Raw genomic sequence first — 27,370 nt, 5'->3', positions numbered from 1 at the left:
ATCGCTCAGTCATGTCCGACTCTTTGCGACCCCGTGGACTGTAGCCTAACCAGGCTTCTCCATCCATGGGATTCTCCAGGCAAGAATACTGGAGTGGGTTACTGTTTCCTTCTCTAGAAGGAGAAAAAGTGGAAGCACTGACAGATTTTCTTTTCTTGGGCTCCAAAATCACTGCAGTGACTGCAATCATGAAATTAAAAGTCACTAGCTCCCAATGGCAACCCACTCCATTACTCTTGCCTGGAAAACCCCATGGATGGAGGAGCCTGGTGGGCTGCAGTCCATGGGGTCACGAAGAGTCAGACATGACTGAGCGCCTTCACTTTCAATTTTCTCTTTCATGCATTGGAGAAGGAAGTGGCAACCCACTCCAGTGTTCTTGCCTGGAGAATCCCAGGGATGGGGGAGCCTGGTGGGCTGCTGTCTGTGGGGTCGCACAGAGTCAGACATGACTGAAGCGACTTAGCAGCAGCAGCAGCAGCTCCTTAGAAGGAAAACTATGACAAACCTAGACAGCGTATTAAAAAATAGAGACATCACTTGCCAACAGAGGTCCATATAGTCAAAGCTATGGTTTTTCTAATAGTCAGGTATGAATGTGAGAGTTGGGCCATAAAGAAGGCTGAGCACTGAAGAATTTATGCTTTCAAATTGTGGTGCTGGAGAAGACTCTTGAGAGTCCCTTGGACAACAAGGAGATCAAACGAGTCAGTCCTAAAGAAAATCAACCCTGAATATTCATTGGAAGGACTGATGCTGAAGCTAAAACTCGAATACTTTGGCCACCTGATGTTGAAGAGCCAATTCATTGGAAAAGACCCTGGTACTGGGAAAGATTGAACAAAAGGAGAAGGGACCGACAAAGGATGAGATGGTTAGATAGCATCACTGACTCAGTGGACATGAATTTGAGCAAACTCCAGGAGGTAGTGGAGGACAGAGGAGGATGGCATGCTACAGTCCACGGGGTCACAAAGAGTTGTACATGACTTGGTGATTGAACGACAACAATTTTGACTACTTTATCATTTCTTCTATGATCACTTTATGATTTACTTCAATTTTATGTCTCTAATGAGGTCAATATTGTTAATCTCTCATTACCTACAAAATATGTACTCAGTTTAAAATTTAGACATTATTGGATCTATTTTTTCAACTGATGAAGGATTATTGTCTAAAATACCAAGCCATATGGTCATCAATCCCACTTCAAACACTTTCTGCTACTATATATCATAAACAGTCAATTATTGTTTGCAAACACTAGTGTATTTCTTAGAACAAGAATATCAAATTTATCTTCCTTTCTCTGTGAAGTATGAGAAAACAGGATTACTTTAGCTCTGTGTGGCAAACACAAACTTCAGGACAGTTTTCACATGTCTCACCAAATGGTAGTTTTTCTTTGTGTTAAGAGTCACTGTAGGGGACTGTTGAGCTCTCTCTTCCATCCACACTTTCTTTCCCTTGGTGTCCAGATTGTTAGTGTTTTTAACAAACAACTTTTCATAGAATAGGAGGTTAACTGATTCACCTGGATTCCTTGAGCAAAATTGAACCTGCTCTGGAACAAAATGTATAGGATTTTGTTACTTGAAAATGAAAATAGTTAAAAAGAAAAAAACAAATATTTTAAAATGGAAAGCACTGCTTTCATCACAGCAACACAAGAAAAGGATGCAATAGGAACTAGAATGATAAGCAGAAGATATCAGGGAGGGAATCCTATGAGAAATACAGCTTCACCCAGCCTAGAAGATTTGGAATGATGTATATATTCAGGACAGTAAGTAATAAGGAAGGGTTGGGAATGGTTTCAACTTTAACTAAATACATTTTTTTCTTTTCTTTGTAAACAGTAGTTTACTTGCCTACACTCCACAGCCTCTGATGTGAACATGGCTGGTGCTGAGGGCAATGCTCTGAGGATCATGCTGGTCGGGACGATAGGAAGTGGAAAAAGTGTGACTGCAAACACCATCCTCGGGGACCAAGTATTCGACTCTAAGATTGCTGCCCAATTTGTTACCAAAAGTTGTCAGGAAGCATCCCAGAAATGGAAGGGGAGAGAGCTTCTCATTATTGCTACCCCAGGGTTCTTTGACACAAAGGAGAGCCAGAGCACCATCTTAAATGAAATCAAAGAATATCTCTTTACCTCCCACCATGGACTCCACGCCATCATCTTGGTCATACAGCTGGGCTGCTACACACAGGAAGAGCAGCAAACCGTGGCATTGATCAAGAATCTGTTTGGGGAAGCAGTCATGAAGTACATGATCATCTTGTTCACTCACAAAGAGGAACTGGAGGACCAGAGCCTGAGGGACTATGTGAGGAAGGTGGAAAAGCTACAAAGCCTCATCAAGGAGTGTGGAGACCGATACTGTGTCTTCAGTAACAGGACAGACCAGGCTAAGAAGGAATCTCAGGTGCAGGAGCTGGTGGAGCTGATAGACAAGATGGTGCAGAACAACCGAGGGGCTTATTTTACAAATGCTGCACATAAAGGCACAGAGGTAAGAAAGAAAGAGGAGGGAGTCTTGAAGAAAATCTACCCTGGTCACTTAGAAATACAAATTCTAAGAGCGGGAAAGGAGTGTGCTCAAGAATGCAAGAAGAGTATGCAGGAAAAAGTGAGAAAAATTCAATTACTAAAGATGGACTACTAAGAAAAGCTAAGAAATGTTAGTGAGGAGGTCCAAACAATGTCTTTAGTTATATATTTGAGGAAATTATGAAGTTGCATTTAAAAACATTTCATTTCTAGCATTATACAGTTTAAGTTTTTAACAAAAATCTGATGCATTCGGCATATTTCTCGGGTTGGTGTGAGGAATGAATCCAATTCTATACTTTTTAAAAGGATTATTTTAAATAAGTTATTTCAATGCTTCTCATTACACTGTCCATCTGCTCTTCACTGGAACAGTGAAGTATATTTATTATATACTAAATTTTCCTAAACAAATGAGCATTTGTCTAAATTTTCTGTTTTTTCCATTGGTCTTTCTATTTATGTGCCAATACTCTAAGGGGTTTTACCATATTATTTATATTTTGGCCTCCCCGTTTGTTTTTTCTTTTCCAATTCTCATTCCTAGAACAAATACACTCTCTTTGATTTTAGGGGCTCCCCTGATAGTTCAGTTGGTAAAGAATTTGCCTGCAATGCAGGAGACCCCAGTTTGATTCCTGGATTGGGGAGATCCCCTGGAGAAGGGAAAGGCTACCCACTCCAGTATTCTGGCCTGGAGAATTCCATGGACTCTATAGTCCATGGGGTCACAAAGAGTCAGATACCACTGAGCAATTTTCACTTTCATAAGATATAAAAATAATTAAGTCCCCAAATAATAAAAGAGTCAGACACAACTGAGTGACATTCACTTGCATTCACAGTGTTCTCAAATACCATAGGAAAGTTCGGTGGAGATGCTTTTAGTTTTAGTTCAAAGTATTTCCCATTAAGAAGTTTCTGGCTCTCAGGATGAGTAGGAAAATAGATAAGAAAGCATGTGCCAATTCATATTTTACAGAAGGTTTTTACCATGAATGGTTACTGATGGATTATATTAATGATATTCCTTTTATTGAAAGTGCCCCCCACTCTAGTTTTCTACAGTAAATTCCACTTGGTCACAATTAAACCCTTTTTCAAATATTGTCACATTCTGTTTTTGCTATTATTTTATTAGAATTTTCTGTTGGTGTTTATAGAACTTCCTAGGTAGCACAGTGGTAATGAATCCACCTGCCGATGAAGCAGATGCAACAGACTCGGTTTCAGTCCCTGGGTTGGGAAGATCCCCTGAAGTAGGAAATAGCAACTTGCTCCAGTATTCTTTCATGTAGAATTCCATGGGCAGAAGTGCCTGGTGGGTCCATGGGATAGCAAATAGTCAGATATGGCTAAGCGATTGAACAAAATAACAACATTAGTATTCATAAGCAAGAATCATAAGTAGCTTCCTTTTTTGGTACAGTCTTTGTCAGCTTGGCACCTCAAAGTTACATTTACTTCTTAGAAAGAATTTGAAAGTTTAACTTCCCTATATTCTGGATAATTTAAGTAAAATAAGGATTCTCTGATCACTGAGAGTTTAATGGAATTCTCCTGCGAAAATTTCTGGGACTTATGCCATTTTGGGGAGCTCTTCACTACTTCTTCCTACTGTTCTTCAGTAGGAAAGTACTGTTCATGTTGAACAGCATGAAAAGACAGAAAGATAAGACACTGAAAGATGAACTCCGCAGGTCGGTAGGTGCCCAATATGCTACTGGAGATCAGTGGAGAAATAACTCCAGAAAGAATGAAGAGACAGAGCCAAAGCAAAAACAACACCCAGCTGTGGATGTGACCAGTGATGGAAGTAAAGTCCAATGCTGTAAAGAACAATACTGCATAAGAACCTGGAATGTTATGTCCATGAATCAAGGCAAATTGGAAGTGGTCAAAAAGGAGATGGCAAGAGTGAACACTAACATTTTAGGAAAAGTGAACTAAAATGGACTGGAATGGGTGAATTTAACTCAGATGACCATTATATCTACTACTGTGGGCAGGAACCCCTTAGAAGAAATGGAGTAGCCATCATGGTCAACAAAAGAGTCCAAAATGCAGTACTTGGGTGCAATCTCAAAAATGACAGAATGATCTCTGTTCATTTCCAAGGTAAACAATTCAATACCACAATAATTCAAGTCTATTCCCCAACCAGTAACACTGCAGAAGCTGAAGCTGAATGGTTCTATGAAGACCTACAAGACCTTCTAAAACTAACACCCAAAAAAGATGTCCTTTTCATTTATAGGGGACTGGAATGCAAAAGTAGGAAGTCAAGAAACACCTGGAGTAACAGGCAAATTTGGCCTTGGAGTACAAAATTAAATAGGTCAAAGGCTAACACAGTTTTGCCAAGAGAACATACTGGTCATGGAAAACACTCTCTTCCAACAAGACAAGAGATGTCTCTGCAAATGGACATTACCAGATGGTCAATACCAAAATCAGAGTGATTGTATTCTTTGCAGCCAAAGATAGAGAAGCTCTATACAGTCAGCAAAAACAAGACTGGGAGCTGACTGTGGCTCAGATCATGAACTCCTTATTGCCAAATTCAGACTTAAATTGAAGAAACTAGGGAAAACCACTAGACCATTTGGTATGACTTAAATCAAACCCCTTGTGATTATACAGTGGAAGTGAAAAATAGATTCAAGGAATTAGAGCTGATAGACAGAGTGCCTGAAGAACTATGGTTGGAGGTTCGTGACATTGTACAGGAGGCAGTGATCAAGAACATCCCCAAGAAAAAGAAATGCAAAAAGGCACAATGGTTGTTTGAGGAGGCCTTAAAATAGCTGAGAAAAGAAAAGAAGTGAAAAGCAAAGGAAAAAAGGAAAGATATACCCATTTGAATGCAGAGTTCCAAAGAATAGCAAGGAGTGATAAGAAGGCATTCCTCGCTGATCAGTGCAAAGAAATAGAGGAAAACAATTGAATAAGAAAGACTAGAAATCTTGTCAAGAAAATTAGAGACACCAAGGGAAACTTTCATACAAAGATGGACACAGTAAAGAACAGCAATGGACCTAACAAAAGCAGAAGATATTAAGAAGAGGTGGCAAGAATACACAGAACTATACAAAAAAGATCTTCATGGCTCAGATAACCACGATGGTGTGATCACCCACCTAGAGTCAGACATTCTGGAATGCGAAGTCAAGTGGGCCTTAGAAAATATCACTATGAGCAAAGTTAGTGGAGGTGATGGAATTCCAGTTGAGCTATTTCAAATCCTGAAAGATGATGCTGTGAAAATGCTGCACTCAATATGCCAGCAAATTTCGAAAGCTCAGCAGTGGCCACAGGACTGGAGAAGTTCAGTTTTCATTCCAATCCCAAAGAAAGGCAGTGCCAAAGAATGTTCAAACTACCGCACAATTGCACTCATCTCACATGCTAGTAAAGTAATGCTCAAAATTCTCCAAACGAGGCTTCAACAGCATATGAACCATGATTTCCAGATGTTCAAGCTGGTTTTAGAAAAGGCAGAGGAAAGAGATCAAATTGCCAACATCTGTTGTATCACAGAAAAAGCAAGAGAGTTCCAGAAAAACATCTATTTCTGCTTTATTGACTATGCCAAAGACTTTGACTGTGTGGATCACAATGAACTTGTGGAAAATTCTTAAAGAAATGGGAATTCCAGACCACGTGACATGCCTCCTGAGAAGTCTGTATGCAGGCCAAGATGCAACAGTTAGAACTGCACATGGAACAACAGACTGGTTCCAAATCAGAAAGAAGTATGTCAAGGGTGTATATTGTCACTCTGCTTATTTAACTTCTATGTAGAGTACATCATGAGAAATGCTGGGCTTGATGAAGCACAAGCTGGAATTAAGATTGTAGGGGAAAATATCAATAACCTCAGATACGCAGATGACACCTTCTTATGGCAGAAAGCAAAGCAAAACTAAACAGCCTCTTGATGAAAGTGAAAGAGGAGAGTCAAAAAGTTGGCTTAAAGCTCAAGATTCAGAAAACTAAGATCATGGCATCTTGTCCCATCACTTCATGGCAAATAGATGGGGAAACAATGGAAACAGTGAGAGACTTTATTTTGGGGGGTTCCAAAATCACTGCAGATAGTGACTGCAGCCATGAAATTAAAAGACACTTGCTCCTTGGAAGAAAAGCTATGACCAACCTAGACAGCATATTGAAAAGCAGAGACATTACTTTGCCAACAAAAGTCCATCTAGTCAAAGCTATGGTTTTTCCAGTAGTCATGTATGGATGTGAGAGTTGGACCATAAAGAAGGCTGAGCACAGAAGAATTGATGTTTTGAACTGTGGTGTTGGAGAAGACTCTTGAGAGTCCCTTGGGCTGCAAGGAGATCAAACCAGTCAATTCTAAAGGAAATCAGTCCCGAACATTTATTGAAAGGACTGGTGCTGAAGCTGAAACTCCAATACTTTGGGCACCTGATGTGAAGAGCCAACTCATTTGAAAAGACCCTGATGCTGGGAAAGATCGAAGGCGGGAGGAGAAGGGAACAGCAGAGGATGAGATGGTTGGATGGCATCACTGTCTCAATGGACATGAGTTTGAACAAACTCCAACAGATTGTGAAGGACAGGGAAGCCTGGCATCCTGCATCCCACCCTGGCATCGTGGGGTCGCAAAGAATCAGACATAACTGAGTGACTGAACTGAACTGAACTTCACTACTTTCTCTATAATTTCTTCCATTACCATTGATTTTCTTGAGTTTTATGTCTCTAATGAGGTCAATATTGATAAGTTTTCTTTACCTACAATGAAAAGTGTTAGTCTCTCAGTCATGTCTGACTCTTTGCGACCCCGTGGACTGTAGCCCTTCTAGCTCTTTCATAGAGTTCTCCATGTAAGAATACTGGAGTGGGTAGCCATTCCCTTCTCCTGGGAATCTTCCTGAACCAGGGATCAAACTTGGATCTCCCAAATTGCAGGCAGATTCTTTACCACCTGAGCCACAAGGGGAGACCCTTACTTACAATAGATGTACATAATTTAAAATTTAAACATTAGTGGATCTATTTTCTCAGCTTATGCAGTATTAGTGTCTAAAATATTGAGTCAGATGACCATCAAACCCACTTCCAACACTATGTTACTATACATTGTAAGCAATCAATTATTGTTTGTAAATATTCAAGTATTTTTAGAACAAGAATATCAAATTCATCTTCCTTTCTCTATGCAGTTTGAAAAAATAGGATTACTTTAGCTCTGTGTGGCATGCATAAATTTCAGGACAGTTTTCACATGTCTCACCAAATGATAGTTTCCTTCACACTGAGAGTCCCTATAGGGGACTATTGTGTTGTCTTCTCCAGCCATGCTCTCTTTCCATCCGGGTCCAGATTGTTAGTGCTTGTTAATGAACACTCATTCATAGGCTAGAATGTTAACTGCTTGCACCAAGATTCCTCAGATTTGGCATCTTAAACAAACTTGGGCTTCTTCTAGAACAAAATGTATGTTTCTTTGTTAAATGGGGAAAAAAACAGTAAACAAATAACAGAAGACATCAACCCAGATTTTTAAAATACAAAAGTTGCTTTCATCACAGTAACACGACAGGGGAAATGGTAAGGGAAAGAGAATAATAAGTCGAAGATACTTTGTTGTTCAGTCGCCAAGCTGTGTCCAGCTCTTCCTGACCCTGTGGACTGCACCACACCAGGCTTCCCTGTCTTTCACTATCTCCCAGAGTTTGCTCAAGCTCATGTCCATTGTATCACTGATGCCATCCAACCATCTTGGCCTCTGTCACACTCTTCTCCTGCCTTCAAACTTTCCCAGCATCAGGGTCTTTTCCAGTGAGTCAGCTCTTCTCATCAGGTGGCCAAAGTATTGGAGATTCAGCTTCAGCATCAGTTCTGTTCAGTTGCTCAGTCCTGCCTTCAATCTTTCCCAGCATCAGGGTCTTTTCAAATGAGTCGGTTCTTCGCATCAGGTGGCCACAGTATTGGAGCTTCATCTTCAGCATCAGTCCTTCCAGTGAACATTCAGGACTGATTTCCTTTAGGATTGACTGGTTGGATCTCCTTGCAGTCCAAGGGACTCTCAATAGTCTTCTCCAACACCACAGTTCAAAAGCATCAATTCTTCAGCTCCCAGCTTTCTTTATAGTCCAACTCTCACATCCATACATGACTGCTGGAAAAACCATAGCTTGACTAGAGGGACTTTGTAGGCAAAGTAATGTCTCTGTTTTTTAATATGCTGTCTAGGTTGCTCATAACTTTTCTTCCAAGGAGCTGCTGCTGCTACTGCTGCTAAGTCGCTTCAGTTGTGTCCGACTCTGTGCGACCCCATAGACATTAGCCCAACAGGCTCCCCTGTCCCTGGGATTTTCCATGCAAGAATACTGGAGTGGGTTGCCAGTTCCTTCTCCAATGCATGAAAGTGAAAAGTGAAAGTGAAGTCACTCAGTCATGTCCGACTCTTAGCGACCCCATGGACCGCAGCCCACCAGGCTCCTCCGTCCATGGGATTTTCCAGGCAAGAGTACTGGAGTGGGTTGCCATTGCCTTCTCCGTCCAAGGAGCTAGTGTCTTTTAATTTCATGGCTTCAGTCAAAGAGTATTCCAAAGAGTACTCCAAGGCGTATTCAGGGTTGATATCCTCTAGAATGGACTGGCTGGATCTCCTTGCACTCCAAGGGACTCTCAAAAGCCTTCTCCAACACCACAGCTCAAAAGCATCATTTCTTCAGTGTTCTGCTTTCTTTACTGTCCTGCTCTCACATCCATGCATGACTACTGGAAAAATCACAACCTTAACTATATGGAATTTTGTTGGCAAAGTGAGGTCTTTGCTTTTAAACACACTGTCTAGGTTTGTCATAGCTTTCCTGCCAAGAAACAATCGTCTTCTAATTTCATGGCTATAGTCACCATCTTCAGTGATTTTAGAGGCCAAGAAGAGCCCACCTGTCCCCTTCTACTTGCCATGAAGTGATAGGACCAGATGCCATGATCTTAGATTTTTAATATTGAGTTTTAAGCAAACTTTTCTCTGTCCTCTCTCACCCTCATCAAGGGGCTCTTTAGTTTCTCTTCAATTTCTGCCATTAGAGTGGTTCAGTTCAGTTCAGTTCAGTCGCTCAGTCGTGTCTGACTCTCTGCCACCCCATGAATCACAGCTCGCCAGGTCTCCCTGTCCATCACCAACTCCCGGAGTTCACTCAAACTCATGTCCATAGAGTCGGTGATGTCATCCAGCCATCTCATTCTCAGTCATCCCCTTCTCCTCCCGTCCCCAACCTTTCCCAGCATCAGAGTCTTTTCCAGTGAGTCAACTCGTCGCATGAGGTGGGCAAAGTATTGGAGTTTCAGCTTTAGCATCAGTCCTTCCAATGAACTTGCATAAGTAGAAGATATCAGGGAGCAAACCCCACAAGGAATACAACTTCACCTGATTGAGAAGACTTGGAATGATTTATTGATTCAGGAGAGCAAGACAAAAGGAAGGGCTGGGTGTGGTTTCAACTTTATCTAAACACTTTTTTTTTTCTTTGTAAACCACAGTTGAGTTGCCCATATTCCACGGCTGATGCCCAGGACAACGCTCTGAGGATCGTGCTGGTCGGGAAGACCGGAAGTGGGAAAAGTGCAACTGCAAACACCATCCTAGGGGAACAAGTATTCGAGTCTAGGATTGCTGCGCCAGCTGTTACCAAAACTTGTCAGAAAGCATCCCGGAAATGGAAGGGGAGAGAGCTTCTCGTTGTTGACACCCCAGGGCTCTTTGACACCAAGGAGACCAAGGACACCACCTGCAGGGAAATCAGCCGATGTCTCCTCGCCTCCTGTCCCGGGCCTCACGCCATCGTCTTGGTCCTGAGGCTGGGCTGCTACACACAGGAAGAGCAGCAAGCCATGGCGTTGGTCAAAAATCTGTTTGGGAAAGCAGCCATGAAGTATATGATCATCTTATTCACTTGCAGAGATGAACTGGGGGACCAGAGCCTGAGCGATTTTTTGAAGGATGCAGATGTAAACCTACGAAGCCTCCTCCAGGAGTGTGGAGAGCGCTGCTGTGCCATCAGTAACAGCAAATACACGGAGCAGGCTGAGAAGGAAGCTCAGGTGCAGGAGCTGCTGGAGCTGATAGACACGATGGTGCAGAACAACCGAGGGGCTTATTTTACCAACGCTGCACACAAGGGCACAGAGGTAAGAAAGAGAAAGGAGGAAGTCCTGAAGAAAATCCACCCTGATCACTGAGAAACACAGATTCTAAGAGTGGAAGAGGAGTGTGTTCAGGAATGCAAGAAGATTGTGCGGGGAAAAAATGAGAAAAGTTCAATTACTAAAGATGGACTATGAAGAAAAACTAAGAAATGAAATTACTTGGTCATATATAATTTCAGTCATATATTTGAGGAAATTACGAAGTTGCATTTAAAAACATTTCATTTCTAGCAGTATATAGTTTAGTTTTTTAACAAAAATCTGATGCATTTGGCATATTTCTCAGGTTGATGTGAGGAATGAATCCAATTTTATACTTTTTAAGATGATTAAGTTATTGCAAAGCTTCTCATTACATTGTCTATCTGTTCTTCACTGGTGTGGAATGTTGGGTTTGTTATACACTAAATGTCCCTAAACTAATGAGTGTTTGTCTAGATTTTCTATGTTTTCCTTTGGTCTTTCTATTTGTGTGCCAATACTCTAGGGGGTTTTCCATATTATTTATATTCTGGCCTTCTCTTTTGTTCTTTTTCTAATTCTCATTACTGTAATTACATTCCTATAACAAATATATTATTCACTTTGTATTGACAGTTTTCTCAAATATCATATGAAAGTTAGGTGGAGATGGGTTTAGTTTTAGAGACAAAGTATTTCCCCATTAAGTAAGTTGCTACCTCTCAAGAGGAGTAGAGAGATAAGAAAGTATGTGTCAATACATACTTTATAGAACATTTTTTACAATGAATGGCTATTGATGGATTCTATTAATGATTTTCCTCTCATTGAACCTCCCCTCCACCATGCCTCTAGTTTTCTAGAGTAAATCCCAGTTGGTCAGAATTGAACCCTTTTTCAAATGTTGTCAGATTCTATTTTTGCTAATGTTTTATTAGGATTTTCTGTTGGTATTTGTAGAGCTTCCCAGGTAGCGCAGTGGTAAAGAATCTGCCTGCCAATGTAGGAGATGCAAGAGACTCCATTTTGGTCCCTGGGTCGGGAAGATCTCCAACTAAATTTTGGAGTAGGAAATAGCAACCTGCTCCATTATTCTTGTCTGGAGAATTCCATGAGCTAGGTGCCCGGTGGGCTACAGTCCATGAGGTATCAAATAATCAGATACAACTAGGCAACTGAGTACAATAACAACATTGGTATTCATAAATGAGATTCATAAGTAGTTTTCTTTTTTGGTACAATCTTTGTCAGTTTGGCGGCTCAAAGTTACATTTATTTCTTAGAAAGGATTGGAAGGTTTACCTTTTCCCCTTACATTCTGAAATAATTTAAGTAAGATTGGGATTCTCTGGTCACTGAGAGTTTAAAAGAATTCTTCTGTGAAACTCTCTGGGACTTATGCTGTTTTGTGGGAGCCCTTCCACTGCTTTCTCTGCAATTTCTTCCATTGTCACTGGTTTCCTTCAGTTTCATGTGTTTAGTGAGGTCAATACTCATAAGCGCTTCCTCTGTGTTGGAGTCTCCATAGGTGACTGTTGTGCTCTCTCTTCCACCCACCCTTTCTTTCCATTTGTGTCCAGATTGTTAGTGCTTTTTAATGAACAGTCTTTCATAGGATAAGATGCTAAGTTCTTCCACCAGGATTCCTCAGATTTGGTATCTTAAACAAAATCGGATTTCCTCCAGAACAAAATGTATAGTATTTTGTTGTTGTTTAGTTGCTAAGTCATGTCAGAGTCTTTGCAACCCCATGAACTGCAGTCCACCAGGCTCCTGTGTCCCTGAGATTTTCCAGGCAAGGATACTGGAGTGGGTTGCCATTTCCATCTCCATTTTAGACATAAAAACAGTGGGAAAAAAAAAAAAGATAAAAACAGATTTTAAAATGGAAATCGCTGCTTTTATCACAGCAACACAAGAAAGGGATGCAATGGGAACTAGAATAATAGGTAGAAGATATTGGGGAGGGAATCCTACAAGAAATACAGCTTTGCCCAGTTTAGAAAACTTGGAATGATTTATACATTCAGGAGAGTAAGAAAGGGTTGGGAATGGTTTCAATTTTATCTAAATATATATTTTTTTCTTTTCCTGGTAAATCATAGCTGACTTGCCCACACTGTCCAGCTAATGCCCAGTACAAAACTCTGAGGATCGTGCTGGTCGGGAAGACTGGAAGTGGGAAAAGTGCAACAGCAAACACCATCCTCGGGGAAAAAGTATTCGAGTCTAAGATTGCTGCCGAAGCTGTTACCAGAACTTGCCAGAAAGCATCCCGGAAATGGAAGGGGAGAGAGCTTCTCGTTGTTGACACCCCAGGGCTCTTTGACACCAAGGAGACCCTGAACACCACCTGCAGGGAAATCTGCCGATGTGTCCTCGCCTCCTGTCCCGGGCCTCACGCCATCGTCTTGGTCCTGAGGCTGGGCCGCTACACACAGGAAGAACAGCAAACCGTGGCATTGCTCAAGGCTTTGTTTGGGGAAGCAGCCATGAAGTATATGATCATCTTGTTCACTCGCAAAGAGGAGCTGGAGGATCAGAGCCTAAGAGACTTTTTGGAGAATGCCGATGTAAACCTAGGAAGCTTTATCAAGGAGTGTGGTGACCGCTACTGTGCCTTCGATAACAGCAGAAACACAGAGCAGGCTGAGAAGGAAGCTCAGGTGCAGGAGCTTGTGGAGCTGATAGAGAACATGGTGCAGAACAACGAAGGGACTTACTTTTCTGATCCCATTTACAAGAACACAATGGAAAGACTGAGGAGGCGGGAAGAAGTCTTGAGGAAAATCTATGCTGATCAATTAAAAACAGATATCCAAAAAGTAGAAGTGGAGTGTGCTCAGGCATGCAAGAATAAGATGCAGGAAAAAGAGAGAATAATTAAGTTACTAAAGATGGAATACAAAGAAAAACTAAGACACGCTAGGGAGGAGGCCCGAAACAGTATCTTCAGAGATAAACGTGATGGAAATATGAATTTTCCTTTAAGAATAAGTAATTGGTTTAAGAAGTAACTATTTTCTCGCAGTTTACTATGGTTAACAAAGCATCTTTCCAGCTCACTCCATACCTTCTCCATGTCTGCCTCCCCACCAACAGACATCAGCTAATTTAAGAAATTAAATACTTGCCTTGTTTGAGTGCTAGTTCATTGGACATGGTAAAGACTCAAATGAAAGGAATTTCAAGGCTGAAGTGCATCCTGCATTGAGCATTAGCACTACCTGTGCAACACATTACACAGGCCCCTTGTGAATATTGTGTAACTGTCAGCAAAGCTTCCGTCTCCCCCAGCAGCATCATTCTCTGGTTCGTGAGAGATGAGATGATAAACGTTTGCTGTTTTTAGCCGCTAGGTTTGGGGTAATTTGTTACACAGCAGTAGATAACTAGTACAAGGCATAATGTATGTTTATGCATATATACAAAATATTTCTTTAAATATTGGCCACTCTGCTTGCTACTGGGGAAAGGAATTTCAGGTTTGGGGAATCAGGGTTGGGAGGAAACTTACTTTTGACTATAGACCCTTTAATCTATTTCAGTGTGTTTTTTATCCAACAAATGAACAAAGAGACAAATAATAACATTTGCAATAGCCTCAAATAAACAATAATTTCAAAGGCCCATTTCAAAAACAGTTGTCTTGTCTCTGCTTTCCTTTCTCTAGGTGCTGGCTTAAAGTTCTTCTGCCTATAAATTCAGATCGCTCTGTGCCAGAATGTTCCATTTCCCCTGCAGATCCACTCTCTTCCCTTTTAGGTCCTTTGATCCTGCCAGGAACCACACCCTGGGGTGCAATGTTCTCTGACTCTCTCTCAGACACCACCAGTGAGAAGGCCAACAGAGAATCCATGGGAGCCCGAGAATTAGATGAGGACATTTGTCCTCTGCATCACTCTCTGCCCAGTCCTATCTGACCAGCTGTCACCTCCAACCAAAGGTCCACAAGCAATGGGGGCTCTCAGATCTGACCAGTAGAATACACCTGTGTAGGAGGCCTGTCCTGCCTGTCAGATCAGATCAGATCAGTCGCTCAGTCGTGTCCGACTCTCTGCGACCCCATGAATCACAGCACGCCAGGCCTCCCTGTCCATCACCAACTCCCGGAGCTCACTCAAACTCATGTCCACAGAGTCGGTGATGCCATCCAGCCATCTCATTCTCCGTCGTCCCCTTCTCCTCCCGCCCCCAACCTTTCCCAGCATCAGAGTCTTTTCCAGTGAGTCAACTCGTCGCATGAGGTGGCCAAAGTATTGCAGCTTCAGCTTTAGCATCAGTCCTTCCAATGAACATCCAGGATTGATCTCCTCTAAAATGGACTGGTTGGATCTCCTTGCAGTATAAGGGACTCTCAAGAGTCTTCTCCAACACCACAGTTCAAAAGCATCGATTCTTCGGCGATCAGCCTTCTTCACAGTCCAACTCTCACATCCATACATGACCACAGGAAAAACCATTGCCTTGACTAGACGGACCTTGGTTGGCAAAGTAATGTCTCTGCTTTTTAATATACTATCAAGGTTGGTCATAACTTTCCTTCCAAGGAGCAAGCGTCTTTTAATTTCATGGCTGCAATCAGCATCTGCAGTGATTTTGGAGCCCCAAAAAATAAAGTCTGACACTGTTTCCACTGTTTTTCCATCTATTTCCCATGAAGTGATGGGACCAGATGCCATGATCTTTGTTTTCTGAATGTTGAGCTTCAAGCCAACCTTTTCACTCTCCTCTTTCACTTTCATCAAGAGGCTTTTGAGTTCCTCTTCACTTTCTGCCATAAGGGTAGTGTCATCTGCATATCTGAGGTTATTGATATTTCTCCCAGCAATCTTGATTCCAGCTTGTGCTTCTTCCAGCCCAGCGTTCCTCATGATGTACTCTGCATAGAAGTTAAATAAGCAAGGTGACAATATACAACCTTGATGCACTCCTTTTCCTATTTGGAACCAGTCTGTTGTTCCATGTCCAGTTCTAACTGTTGCTTCCTGACCTGCATACAGGTTTCTCAAGAGGCAGGTCAGGTGGTCTGGGATTCCCATCTCTTTCAGAATGTTCCACAGTTTATTGTGATCCACACAGTCAAAGGCTTTGGCATAGTCAATGAAGCAGAAATAGATGTTTTTCTGGAATGCTCTTGCTTTCTCCATGATCCAGCGGATGTTGGCAATTTGATCTCTGGTGCCTCTGCCTTTTCTAAAACCTGCTTGAACATCTGGGAGTTCACGGTTTACATACTGCTGAAGCCTGGCTTGGAGAATTTTGAGCATGACTTTACTAGCGTGTGAGATGAGTGCAATTGTGCGGTAGTTAGAGCATTCTTCGGCATTGCGCCTATAGTGTGTCTAAAACAAAACTTTTGACTGTTTCCAGAGATCACACCTTGATCTGAGAATGAATTTTAATTTTCAAAAATGCCTTATCTGGTGATTAGGTTAAACGGTAAAGTCGTAAGAGGTAGTCATAAAATGAAGAGACTAATTCTCTTTTAGGATCCTTAAGTCTAAAGTCAATGCTTCTGGAAAGGTTTCAGTTGTGTTGTGAAATGTGGAAAGAGGGTTCGAATACGTGCCTTAGCTTGAAGGGGGGCAAATTTGAATGGCAATAATTTGACAAAACAAAACAAAACGTTGTTAAAATAAAGTAATTGTTGAGAATGTATGCCTAGTAGCCGGTATGTTTCTTTTTTTAATATTTTTTTTAATGTGGACCATTTTAAAAGTCTTTATTAAATTTGTTACAGTATTGCTTCTGTTTTATGTTTTGGCCTTTTGTCCAGGAGGTATGTGAAGCCTTAGCTCCCCAATCAGAGATCAAACCCGCATCCCCTGCATTCGAAGGCAAAGTCCTAACCACTGGACCACCAGGGAAGTTCCTCTGGTATGTTTCTTAACACAGTGGTCTTGTTTGCAATAGGTCTGCCTAGATTTCTAGAAAACTATAAGGAGTCAGATATTTAAAGGATAAAATTTGGGAAATAGTGAGAAAGTATTTTTTCTTATGGGATTAATAATGCCATTGGTTTCCTTGTTATCTAAACTTGTATAGTTTTTTTTTATTACCCACTATCTGTATTTTCAAATTTATTGACATAACTTTATTCATAAAATTCTTTAAAAAATTTTAAATCTCCTTTGAATATACAGTTATAATTCTTTTATAATGTTTAATATTTTCATTATATTCACTCTCTTTTTATTTCAATTGAATCATACTGAATCATTCCAAAGAATCAGCTTTAGTTTTTAAATTTTGATATGCTTATTTGTACTGTCTTATAGTTCATTAATTTCTGTTCCTTTAATATTTCCTTTTTTTGAGTTATTTGGTTTTATTCAGTTCTTCTTTTTTTAACTAGCTTCTTATATTCGAGTGTACATATTTAAGATTATTAAGTTCCCTCTAAATACTGCTGTTCAGTTCAGTCGCTCAGTCGTGTCCGACTCTCCGTGACCCCATGAATCACAGCACGCCAGGCCTCCCTGTCCATCACCAACTCCCGGAGTTCACTCAAACTCATGTCCACAGAGTCGGTGATGCCATCCAGCCATCTCATTCTCCATCGTCCCCTTCTCCTCCCGCCCCCAACCTTTCCCAGCATCAGAGTCTTTTCCAGTGAGTCAACTCGCCGCATGAGGTGGCCAAAGTATTGCAGTTTCAGCTTTAGCATCAGTCCCTCCAATGAAGTAGCTTAGTCCAAAAGCTTTATTTCATTGTTATTCAGTTATCCATGTAGTTGTATTCATTAAGGGAGTTACAAACTACTCTGCTCTGATTTTTAATAAAACATATTCCCTCTACTCCATTTTCACTTATATCTTTGAAATTTCAGTGAGAAGTGTGTTGATGAGCAGGAGATATAAAGGCAGTTTAAGGACATACACAGGGGATGAAGGGAGGCAGGCACAGAACGGGTGGGAGCCCTGCGTCATCCACACACGGCACCGACTTGAGCTTCACACATGTTCTAACCGGGTGGTCTTCCTGCAGCCTTCCCTGCAGGGCCAGGGCAGGGTGATGTGCAGAGAAGCAGAAAAGGAGGGTGGGGTGGGATTCCAGTCTGAGAGTCTCAGAACCCCCAGCAGGGCCCTACTCCCTGAAGAACTATCAGCTGCCTTTTCACCCCCCAGTCCCCATAACACAGGCCGGCTTCCTGATGCTCTCCTCCCCTAGCCCCTGACGTCTGTTTCCTGCATCCTGGGTCCCACACAAACCACGGCTTTATTTTACCCTCTATGTCCTGTGCTGAGACTCTCCCCCCAACTAGGCTGAGATCTCCTCTTATAAACACCACTGCACAGAACTGACCACAGAGAAGGTGTGCAGTGAATACTGGTGTGAAGGAATGCGACAGAATGGAACAAAATGGAAAGGGGAGGGAAGGGTGGGGTGGACAGAGCCTGTCCAGTCCATGGGCAGAGGCGGGACTTTCCATCGACTCCTTCAGGGAGCCCTTGCTCATGAGGACTCCTGTGCAGACACCATGCCCTCCATGTCTCTTATGAGATATAAACTTGCTGACAAAGAGCAGCCACGGGCAAAACAATGTGTGAAATGCTCGTCTTGTGCGTGGATCCTGTTCTTTGGGCTGCCCCCACTGCACCCCCACCCCATCCCTCCTTACAGTCTAACCAGGACCCCTTCCCCGACAAACAGCCCCTGGCCTAATCTCCTCTCACTGCTTCAGGTCCGCAGGGCTTCTTGAGCTGAGGTTTGAGTGATGCATCGAGGTCCCTTCTTGTCCTCAGCATCCAGGTTTTTCTGGCCAAAGCCTCAGCACCTCCTGACCAGGCTCCCTCTGCCTTCAGAGCCAGAGCATCTGGAAGGGCTACCTGAGCTGTGCCAAGAAGACGCCAGCAATGGTTTCCATGCCCTCTCTCTTTGGGAACCAAGACACCAAAAGGGAGCTCTGGGTTTCCAGGGGTGAAGACTGGGAGATGAGGCATTGCCCTCGGGAATAGAATCTCAAGGAGGAAGATGAGAAAATAAGTCAGATGTTCTAGAGAGTTCACCCGTGGCTTTTCCTGGTCACAGATCAAGATATGGGTGTACTCATCAGAGTTATAGAATGCAGTTTACAATGTCCTATCCCCAAAGCTAGTGCCTCTGCTCTACTCTTTGGGACCCTCAGACTCATCATTTCTGGAATCTGTTGGGACCCAAAACCAGAACTGAAGGAAACGATATTCTCATATTTTGGGTATTTCAGACTCCCTGATGTAGTGAGGCAAGGAACTGGAGTCAAGAGTGTTAAAAAAGACATCGTGTGACCATAAATGTCCATCAACATGTGAGTGGATAAATCTGTCTGTTCCAGCCAAGAAGTATGACCTGTGACATATAGTGGGAGTCTCTTGAGCAACAGACATGGGATAAAGCTGAGCTGCATAATCTTGATTCGGTAAGCAGCAATTAAAGAAGCAAAACAGGGACAAGAGGGAAGTTGCCATCTATCCACATAAACTCCTGTTTTTCTCTCACTTTCCCATTATTTCTCCTCATTCTGCCCACTCCACTTCCCTTGTTCAGTAAAGATTTACTGAGCAAGGCCCTGCCAATCAGAACAAGACCCAGTTTCCCCCAAAGTCAGTCTCTCCCATTAAGAAGCTTCCATAAACTCTTATCCTTATCCTTCAGAGGGCAGACAGAATGAAAACCACAAACACAGAAAACTAACTAATCAAACTGATCACATGGACCACAGCTTGTCTAACTCAATGAAACTATGAGCCATGCCATGTAGGGCCACCCAAGATGGACGGGTCATGGTGGAGAGTTCTGACAAAAGGTGGTCCACTGGAGAAGGGAATGGCAGACCACTTCAGTATTCTTGCCTTGAGAACCACAGGAACAGTATGAAAAGGCAAAATATCTGACACTGAAAGGTAAAATCCTCAGGTCTGTAGATGCCCAATATACTACTGGAGAAGAGTGGAGAAATAACTCCAGAAAGAATGAAGAGATGGAGCCAAAGTGAAAACAATGCCCAGTTGTGGATGTGACCGGTGGTGGAAGTAAAGTCTGATGCTGTAAAAAAACAATATTGCATAAGAACCTGGAATGTTAGGCCCATGAATCAAAGCAAATTGGAAGTGGTCAAAAAGGAGATGGCAAGAGTTAGCATCAATATTTTAGGAATCAGTGAACTAAAATGGACTGGAATGGGTGAATTTAACTCAGATGACCATTATATCTACTACTGTGGGCAAGAATCCCTTAGAAGAAATGGAGTAGCCATCATAGTCAACATTAGAGTCTGAAATGCAGTACTTGGATGCAATCTCAGAAATGACAGAATGATCTCTGTTCATTTCTAAGAGAAACCATTCAATATCACAGTAATCCAAGAAAAGCTATGACCAACCTAAACAGCATATTAAAAGGCAGAGATATTACTTTGCCAACAAAGATCCATCTAGTCAAAGCTATGGCTTTCCACTAGTCATATACGGATGTGAGAGTTGGACTATAAAGAAAGCTGAGCGCTGAAGAATTGATGCTTTTGAACAGTGGTGTTGGAGAAGACTCTTGAGAATCCCTTGGACTGCAAGGAGATCCAACCAGTCCATCATGAAGGAAATCAATCCTGAATATTCAATGGAAGGACTGATGCTGAAGCTGAAACTCCAGTATTTTGGCCACCTGATGTGAAGAACTGACTCATTTGAAAAGACCCTGATGCTGGGAAAGATTGAAGGCAGGAGAAAAGGGGGACGATAGAGGATGAGATGGTTGGATGGCATCACCGACTCAATGGACATGAGTCTGAGCAAGCTCCAGGAGTTAGTGATGAATTGGGAAGCTTGGGGTGCTGCAGTCCTGGGGTCGCAAAGAGTCAGACAAGACTGAGCAACTGAACTTAACTGAACTGCCCAATCCTGTGTTACCCAGTATCAATCTGGGCCTCTCTTCCACTTTCTGTCCTATCTTTCTTGCACAATGTCTTAAAAAAAAGAACTAAAGTATAGTTGATTTACAATGTTGTCTTAGTTTTAGGTGTACAGCAAAGTGATTCAGTTGATTCTTTCCCATTAACTTATGTTATTACAAGATGCAGAATGTAGTTGTGGTACATGTATACAAAGGAATACTACTCAGTCATAGCAAAGAATGAAATAATGCCATTTTCAGCACCACGGATGGACCTAGTGATTATCATACTAAGTGAAGTGAGTCAGAGAGAGAAAGCCAAGTATTATACGATATTGCTTATATGTGGAATCTACAAAAAAAAAATACAAATTGTGCTCATTTGCAAAGCAGAAACAGTTTCACAGACAGAGAAACAAACACTGCTACCAAAGGGAAAAGGCGGGGAGAATAAACTGGAAATTTGATATGAACAGATACACACCAGTATATGTAAGATAGGTAACCATAATAAAATAGACTGTGCAGCACAAGAAACCATATTCTGCTTCTCGTAATAACCTATAATGGAAAACAATCAGCTGAATCATGTTGCAGTACACCCACCTGGAACTAGACAACATTGGAAATCAACTGTGCTTCAGGTTTTGTTTTGTTTTTTAAGACATTGTGCAAGAAACTGAGGAGAGAAAGCAGAAGGGAAGCCCAGACTGATACTGGGTAACACAGGAGTGGGCAGAATAAGAGAAAAAATGGGGACGGGAAAGGGAAACAGGAGTTTATGTGGTAGATGGTAACTTCCCTCTTGTCCCCATTTCGCTTCTTTAATCTCCACTTACCAAATCAAGATTATGCAACTCAGTTTTATCCCATGTCTGTTGCTCAAGATCCCCCATTATATGTCACGGGTCATACTTTTTGGCTGGAACTGACAGATTTACATCAGGCTGCAAACTTTCTTCACAGCCCCAATTCCTTCCATTTGGCTACCTTGTAAAATATGCAGCAATAGGCCTGGGGTCCTGAAAGTCCCCTTCCGGACTCTGGCCCCACATTCATTCTTTAAGTTGTTCAAGTTATTCACTTTTCTGATTGTTTTTACTTATCTAGATTTGGAGATAATAATCTCTACTTACCAGTGTGGCTAAGTGAGAAGAAGCTATAAAACATGGCGTTTTCTCCTGCTCCTGCTCATTTGCTAAGTCGTGTCCAACTCTTTGCAACCCCATGGGCTGTAACCCACCAGGCTCCTCTGTCCATAGGATTTCCCAGGCAAGAACACTGGAGTGGGTTGCCTTTTCCTCCTCCAGGGGATCTTCTTGATCCAGGGATCAAACCTGCCTCTCCTGCATTGACAAGCAGATTCTTTACCACTGCGCCACCTGGGAAGTTCCAAAGCACAGTGCTTAGCCCAAAAAAATACATTGCAGTGGCATCTGTTTCACCTGGTTCACTTGTGCTCTTTTCCCACCTGTATAATGCTGCTACCTTCAAACAATCATTCATGCCATTTCCTCCCACCTGTCTCAGTTCAGTTCAGTTCAGTCACTCAGTCATGTCTGACTCCTTGTGACCCCGTGGACCTCAGCACGCCAGGTCTCCCTGTCCATCACCAACTCCCAGAGTTTACCCAAACTCATGTCAGTTCTTGTCTCCTCATCGATATATGAGGACACCTGTAGAGGTGAACCCACATTGGTTTCTTCTTTTTTCCATTCCATCATCCTCTAACACATTAGAGGGACATCAGAGACACCTGAATCTATTCATAGGTTATGTGAATGGCTACCTACTCTGATGGTCCCCAGAGTCATGGAAACTGCTACCATCAGCTACTTCGCAGACTTCCTGTGTACTAGACCAGTGCTTCTCAATGTGTGGGCCTTGGATCAGAAGCATCAGCATGAACTGGAAACTCATTAGAAATGCAGTCTTGAGCTCCATCCCAAACTTACCAGAAACTCTGGGAGTAGAATGCAGCTATCTGTGTTTTTACAAACCCTCCAAATGAGTCTGATGCAGGGTAAAAATCTGAGCACCACAGGGCTCAGGCACATTCTTTAGAAGGTCTTTCCATCTTGGATTAAATCAGCTACCTGGAAATCTTAAAGGAGACAGACAAAGCACATGTGAAATGTAAAAGGCTTTGGGTGAGAAAGTCAGCACTGGACTCTCTCATCTAGGATGAACTTCAAAGAAAGAAAATGTAGTAGTACTTTGGACAATCAGGAAATGTCCTACTGTGCTATATAGGGAGAAAACCAGAAACTGAAGGTGCCTCAAAGATAGACTTCCTCCTTTTGTTCATAGTTGTGTCCAGGGCACACGATGGCAACCCATCCTCAACAATGCAAATGATGACCCTGCCCTAGGGCAGTCGTCCTCAAAGTGAGGTCCTTGGGCCAGCAGCATTGTATCACCTAGGAACTCATTAGATTTCCCACTTTCTAGCTCCACCCAGGATAAAGGACAGGGCTTTCAAAAGCATTCTTCACACAACTCACAAAATTGCGGCTGTGACGCTAGAGTCTCAAGTCAGTTTCAGAGTAAGTTTCTATTGTTTTGCAAAAATACATTCAGGATGCAAACTTGACAAATTCCTGTCTTGATTTCCAGCCTCATTTCTACACAATCTGTGCTTCTGGGTTCTAGCCATCCTTGCTTCCTTTAAATACCTGAGAGCTCCACGTAGTTACTTGCCTTGGAACATGCTGCTACTTCTTCCTGGAAACACCTCCAATCCCCCTGTCTCACTTATCAACTTCAGCTCAAACAATGTTACTTTTTCTCAGAAGTCTTTCTGGACTATCCCTCTCCCATCAGCTTACCTTATCCTTTTTACCTTATACACTCTGGCAATTTCCTTAATAACATTTCCTATGCTGTATTCTTTGCCTAATGCCAGGCTTGCCTAAGAAAGGAAGAGGTGATGAGGAAAAGTGGTGACGGTAAAAATTTTATTTTCTTAAAAGATAGAACCAGAATTCTCCTGGGATGCAAATATCTATTCAAGAAAAACACCATGGCTGATATGTTTGGAAGGAAAATGAGACCCCAAAACCAGATACAGCCAGAACTAGAGCAATCAAAAGGAAAAGAATTCCTTTATTTTAGAATTGAATAAGATCATTCTTGAAGAAATGCAAGACTTCTCAATTTGTTATTATCAAATAGAATCAAGCAAAAACTTAGATGATAAATATTTGCCCCAAGTATACAAAGAAGGTACACTATCAGGAAATGTCTTTTAGTCACTAAGCCATGTCCAACTCTTCTGCAACCCCATGGACCATAGCCCACCCAGCTCCTCTGTCCATGGGATTTCCTAGGCAAGAACACTGGAGTGAGTTGCCATTTCCTTCCCCAGGTCTTTCAGACCCAAGGTCAAGCCAGTGTCTCCTGCACTGGCAGATGGATTCTTTACTGCTTAGCCACCCAGGAACCCATATATCAGGATATATTTTCATATAATTTAAGGTATTATAAAGCTATGGAGCAACATAATCAGTCATGGCTGTACCTGTTGGAAGGTAATGTAGTAAAAATTCAGCGTCTAATAATTAGTTACTTTTTTACCAAAAGTGCAGCATCAAAGCCTGCACTTTATTTAACTGGAAGCACTAGATACTGTCACAAAAGTCAGAAACAAGGAGGGCTACCATATTGGGATTGTTGAACATTCTTCTAGATACTAGCCACAATATAGTAATAGTGAACATATTTATATGTTTTTTCTTAAAAAGCATCCAAGAGGAGGAGGAAAAATGATCATTTTTGGCTGCATAAAGAACTTCTATAAATCAATATCAAATCAATTAGAAACAGAATTTAAACATGAGTAACAAATACAACACCTTAAAACATATGGACTGGAGTGGGTTGTCATTTCCTCCTCTAGGGAATCCTTCCAATTCAGGGATCAAACCAGGGTCTCCCACATTGGCAGGATTCTTTACCATCTAAGCCACCAGGGAAGCCCCAACAAATATCTTCATGAATCTGGTCCCATCACTTCATGGGAAATAGATGGGGAACAGTGGAAACAGTGTCAGATTTTATTTTGGGGGGCTCCAAAATCACTGTGGATGCTGATTGAAGCCATGAAATTAAAAGATGCTTACTCCTTGGAAGGAAAGTTATGACCAACCTAGATAGTATATTAAAAAGCAGAGACATTACTTTGCCAACAAAGGTCTGTCTAGTCAAGGCTGTTTTTCCAGTGGTCACGTATGGGTGTGAGAGTTGGCCTGTGAAGAAAGCTGGTCACTGAAGAATTGATGCTTTTGAACTGTGGTGCTGGAGAAGACTCTTGAGAGTCCCTTGGACTGCAAGGAGATCCAAGCAGTCCATTCTAAAGGAGATCAGTCCTGGGTGTTCATTGGAAGGACTGATGCTAAAGCTGAAACTGCAATACTTTGGCCACCTCATGCGAAGAGTTGACTTATTGGAAAAGGCTCTGATGCTGGGAGGGATTGGGGGCAGGAGGAGAAGGGGACGACAGAGAATGAGATGGCTGGATGGCATCACCAACTCGATGGACAGGAGTTTGAGTGAACTCCAGGAGTTGGTGATGGACAGGGAGGCCTGGCGTGCTGTGATTCATGGGGTCGCAAAGAGTCGGACTCGACTGAACAACTGAACTGGACTGGACTGAAGTCACTTCAGTCGTGTCTGACTCCTTACAACCCTATGGACTGTAACCCACCAGGCTCCTTTGTCCACAGAATTCTCCAAGCAAGAATACTAGTGGGTTGCCATGCCCTCCCCCAGGGGATCTTCCCAACCTAGGAATCCAACCCAAGACTCTCATGTCTCCTGCATTGGCAGGTAGGTTGTTTTTTAACACTAGCACCACCTGGAAAACCCTGCTGCTACTGCTAAGTCACTTCAATCTTGTCCGACTCTGTGTGACCCCATAGACGGCAGACCACCAGGCTCCCCCATCCCTGGGATTCTCCAGGCAAGAACACTGGAGTGGGTTGCCATTTCCTTCTCCAATGTGTGAAAGTGAAAAGTGAAAGTGAAGTCGCTCAGTCATGTCTGACTCATAGCGACCCCATGGACTGCAGCCTATCAGGCTCCTCCGTCCATGGGATTTTCTAGGCAAGAGTACTGGAGTGGCTTGCCATAAACCCTAGATACCAATTTAAAAGACACAGGTCTATAACATATGAAAAATAATTTGACTACATTCATATTGAGTAATGTGTATAAAAATCACATGAACACCATTTTTCATTGATCAGATTGGCAAATAAAATCTTTAAAAAGGATATGGGGAAATTAACAAATGTTGATGTAACTAAAAGTTACATCAAAAGTTTGGTTAAAATTTTTATTGTGGACAATCCAATAATGTCTATCAAAATTATAAATGTATCCACCAATTGTCTAGCAATTCCATTTCTAAGAATCTATTTAGGTGATCCAATAATCTACTGCTAAATAACAAATCACTCCAAAGCAGTGGCAAAAAACAAGTTTTGCTCATGATCTTATATGTCTGCTTGTACATCAAGCAGAGCACAGAAGGTGTCACTTGCTTCTGCCCCTTGCAGACTGGGGCTTCACTTGGTGGCTCAAATGGCTGCAAAGCTGGGACACTGGCCTAGCGCCACACCTCTGTGCCTCCCTGGTGGTCAACTGTGTTCCTTGGTTCCTCTCCCTGTTGCATCTGTTGGGGCTGAAATGTTCCAGATGACCTCTTTGCTCCATCACCAAAGTGACAGTGATTTACTCCTGGTGGTTTTGATTTCCTAAGTCACCACAATAGTTTAAAGTCAGAGGAATTTAAAATGACTATTGGTCTTCTTTGTCCACTGAGCAAGGATGCATATCAAAGAGCAGTCACTGAGGCTACAGAGTGGGGGTGACATTTTGTGGGAATGAACTGGTGAAGGGCTGGTTGGAAGAGACCACCCTTGAGGTATGCCCATGTCCAGTTCCAAGGAGCTGACAGCTATTGCCACATCATGATCTGGATGCTCCAGAAGGAGATGAGTGTGAGCCATCATCTGAAACCACAGACGAAGCAAAATGTGACGCAAGAAAACTCAAAGTGGAGTTCCTCTCTTCCCTCGCTTGCTGATATGCCTCCTCTTGTAATAATGTAACCTTGTTGGTAGTTGCATCTTAGTGGAATGCTTCTGTTGATGTCCTTTGTGTGATGGGAAATGTCTTTAAAACTTTTTAATTAAAATTTTTACTTATCTGGAGTAACAGGCAAATTTGGTCTTGGAGTACAAAATGAAGCATGACAAAGGCTAATAGAGTTTTGCCAAGAGAACACACTGGTCATAGCAAACACCCTCTTCCAACAACACAAGAGAAGACTCTACACATGGCCATCACCAGATGGTCAACACTGAAATCAGACTGATTATATTCCTTGCAGCCAAAGATGGAGAAGCTCTATACAGTCAGCAAAAACAAGACCGGGAGCTGACTGTGGCTCAGATCATGAACTCCTTATTGCCAAATTCAGACTTAAACTGAAAAAAGTAAGGAAAACCACTAGATCATTCAAGTATCTAGATGAATCAAATCCCTTATGATTATACAGTGGAAGTGAGAAATAGATTCAAGGCATTAGATATGATAGACAGAGTGCCTGAAGAACTATGGACAGAAGTTCCTGACATTGTACAGGAGGCAGTGATCAAGACCATCTCCAAGAAAAAGAAATGAAAAAAGGCAAAATGATTGTCTGAGGAGGCCTTCCAAATCACTGAGAAAAGAAAAGAAGCTAAAGGCAAAGGAGAAAAGGAAAGATATATCCATCTG

General features: G+C 42.1%; 2 protein-coding genes across 2 annotated transcripts; both read left to right on the top strand.

Moving 5' to 3' along the window:
- The first annotated feature begins 1,901 nt into the window (after window positions 1-1,901).
- Window positions 1,902-10,406, top strand: LOC148778420 (GTPase IMAP family member 7-like). Its single transcript, XM_088831968.1, has 3 exons — window positions 1,902-2,522; window positions 10,091-10,204; window positions 10,305-10,406. The coding sequence occupies exons 1-3, from the start codon at window positions 1,902-1,904 to the stop codon at window positions 10,404-10,406; spliced, it is 837 nt and encodes a 278-aa protein (XP_088688094.1).
- LOC129552767 (GTPase IMAP family member 7-like) lies at window positions 10,220-16,378 on the top strand. Its single transcript, XM_055421512.2, has 2 exons — window positions 10,220-10,738; window positions 12,823-16,378. The coding sequence occupies exons 1-2, from the start codon at window positions 10,442-10,444 to the stop codon at window positions 13,732-13,734; spliced, it is 1,209 nt and encodes a 402-aa protein (XP_055277487.2). The 5' UTR covers window positions 10,220-10,441; the 3' UTR covers window positions 13,735-16,378.
- The last annotated feature ends 10,992 nt before the right edge of the window (window positions 16,379-27,370 follow it).

This window comes from Moschus berezovskii, chromosome 3, assembly GCF_049115385.1.
Source record: "Moschus berezovskii isolate FMDL1 chromosome 3, NW_MosBer_1.0, whole genome shotgun sequence".
Classification (NCBI taxonomy): Eukaryota; Metazoa; Chordata; class Mammalia; order Artiodactyla; family Moschidae; genus Moschus; species Moschus berezovskii.
Note: the sequence above shows the minus strand (reverse complement) of the source record. Positions and strands in the feature narration are given on the sequence as shown.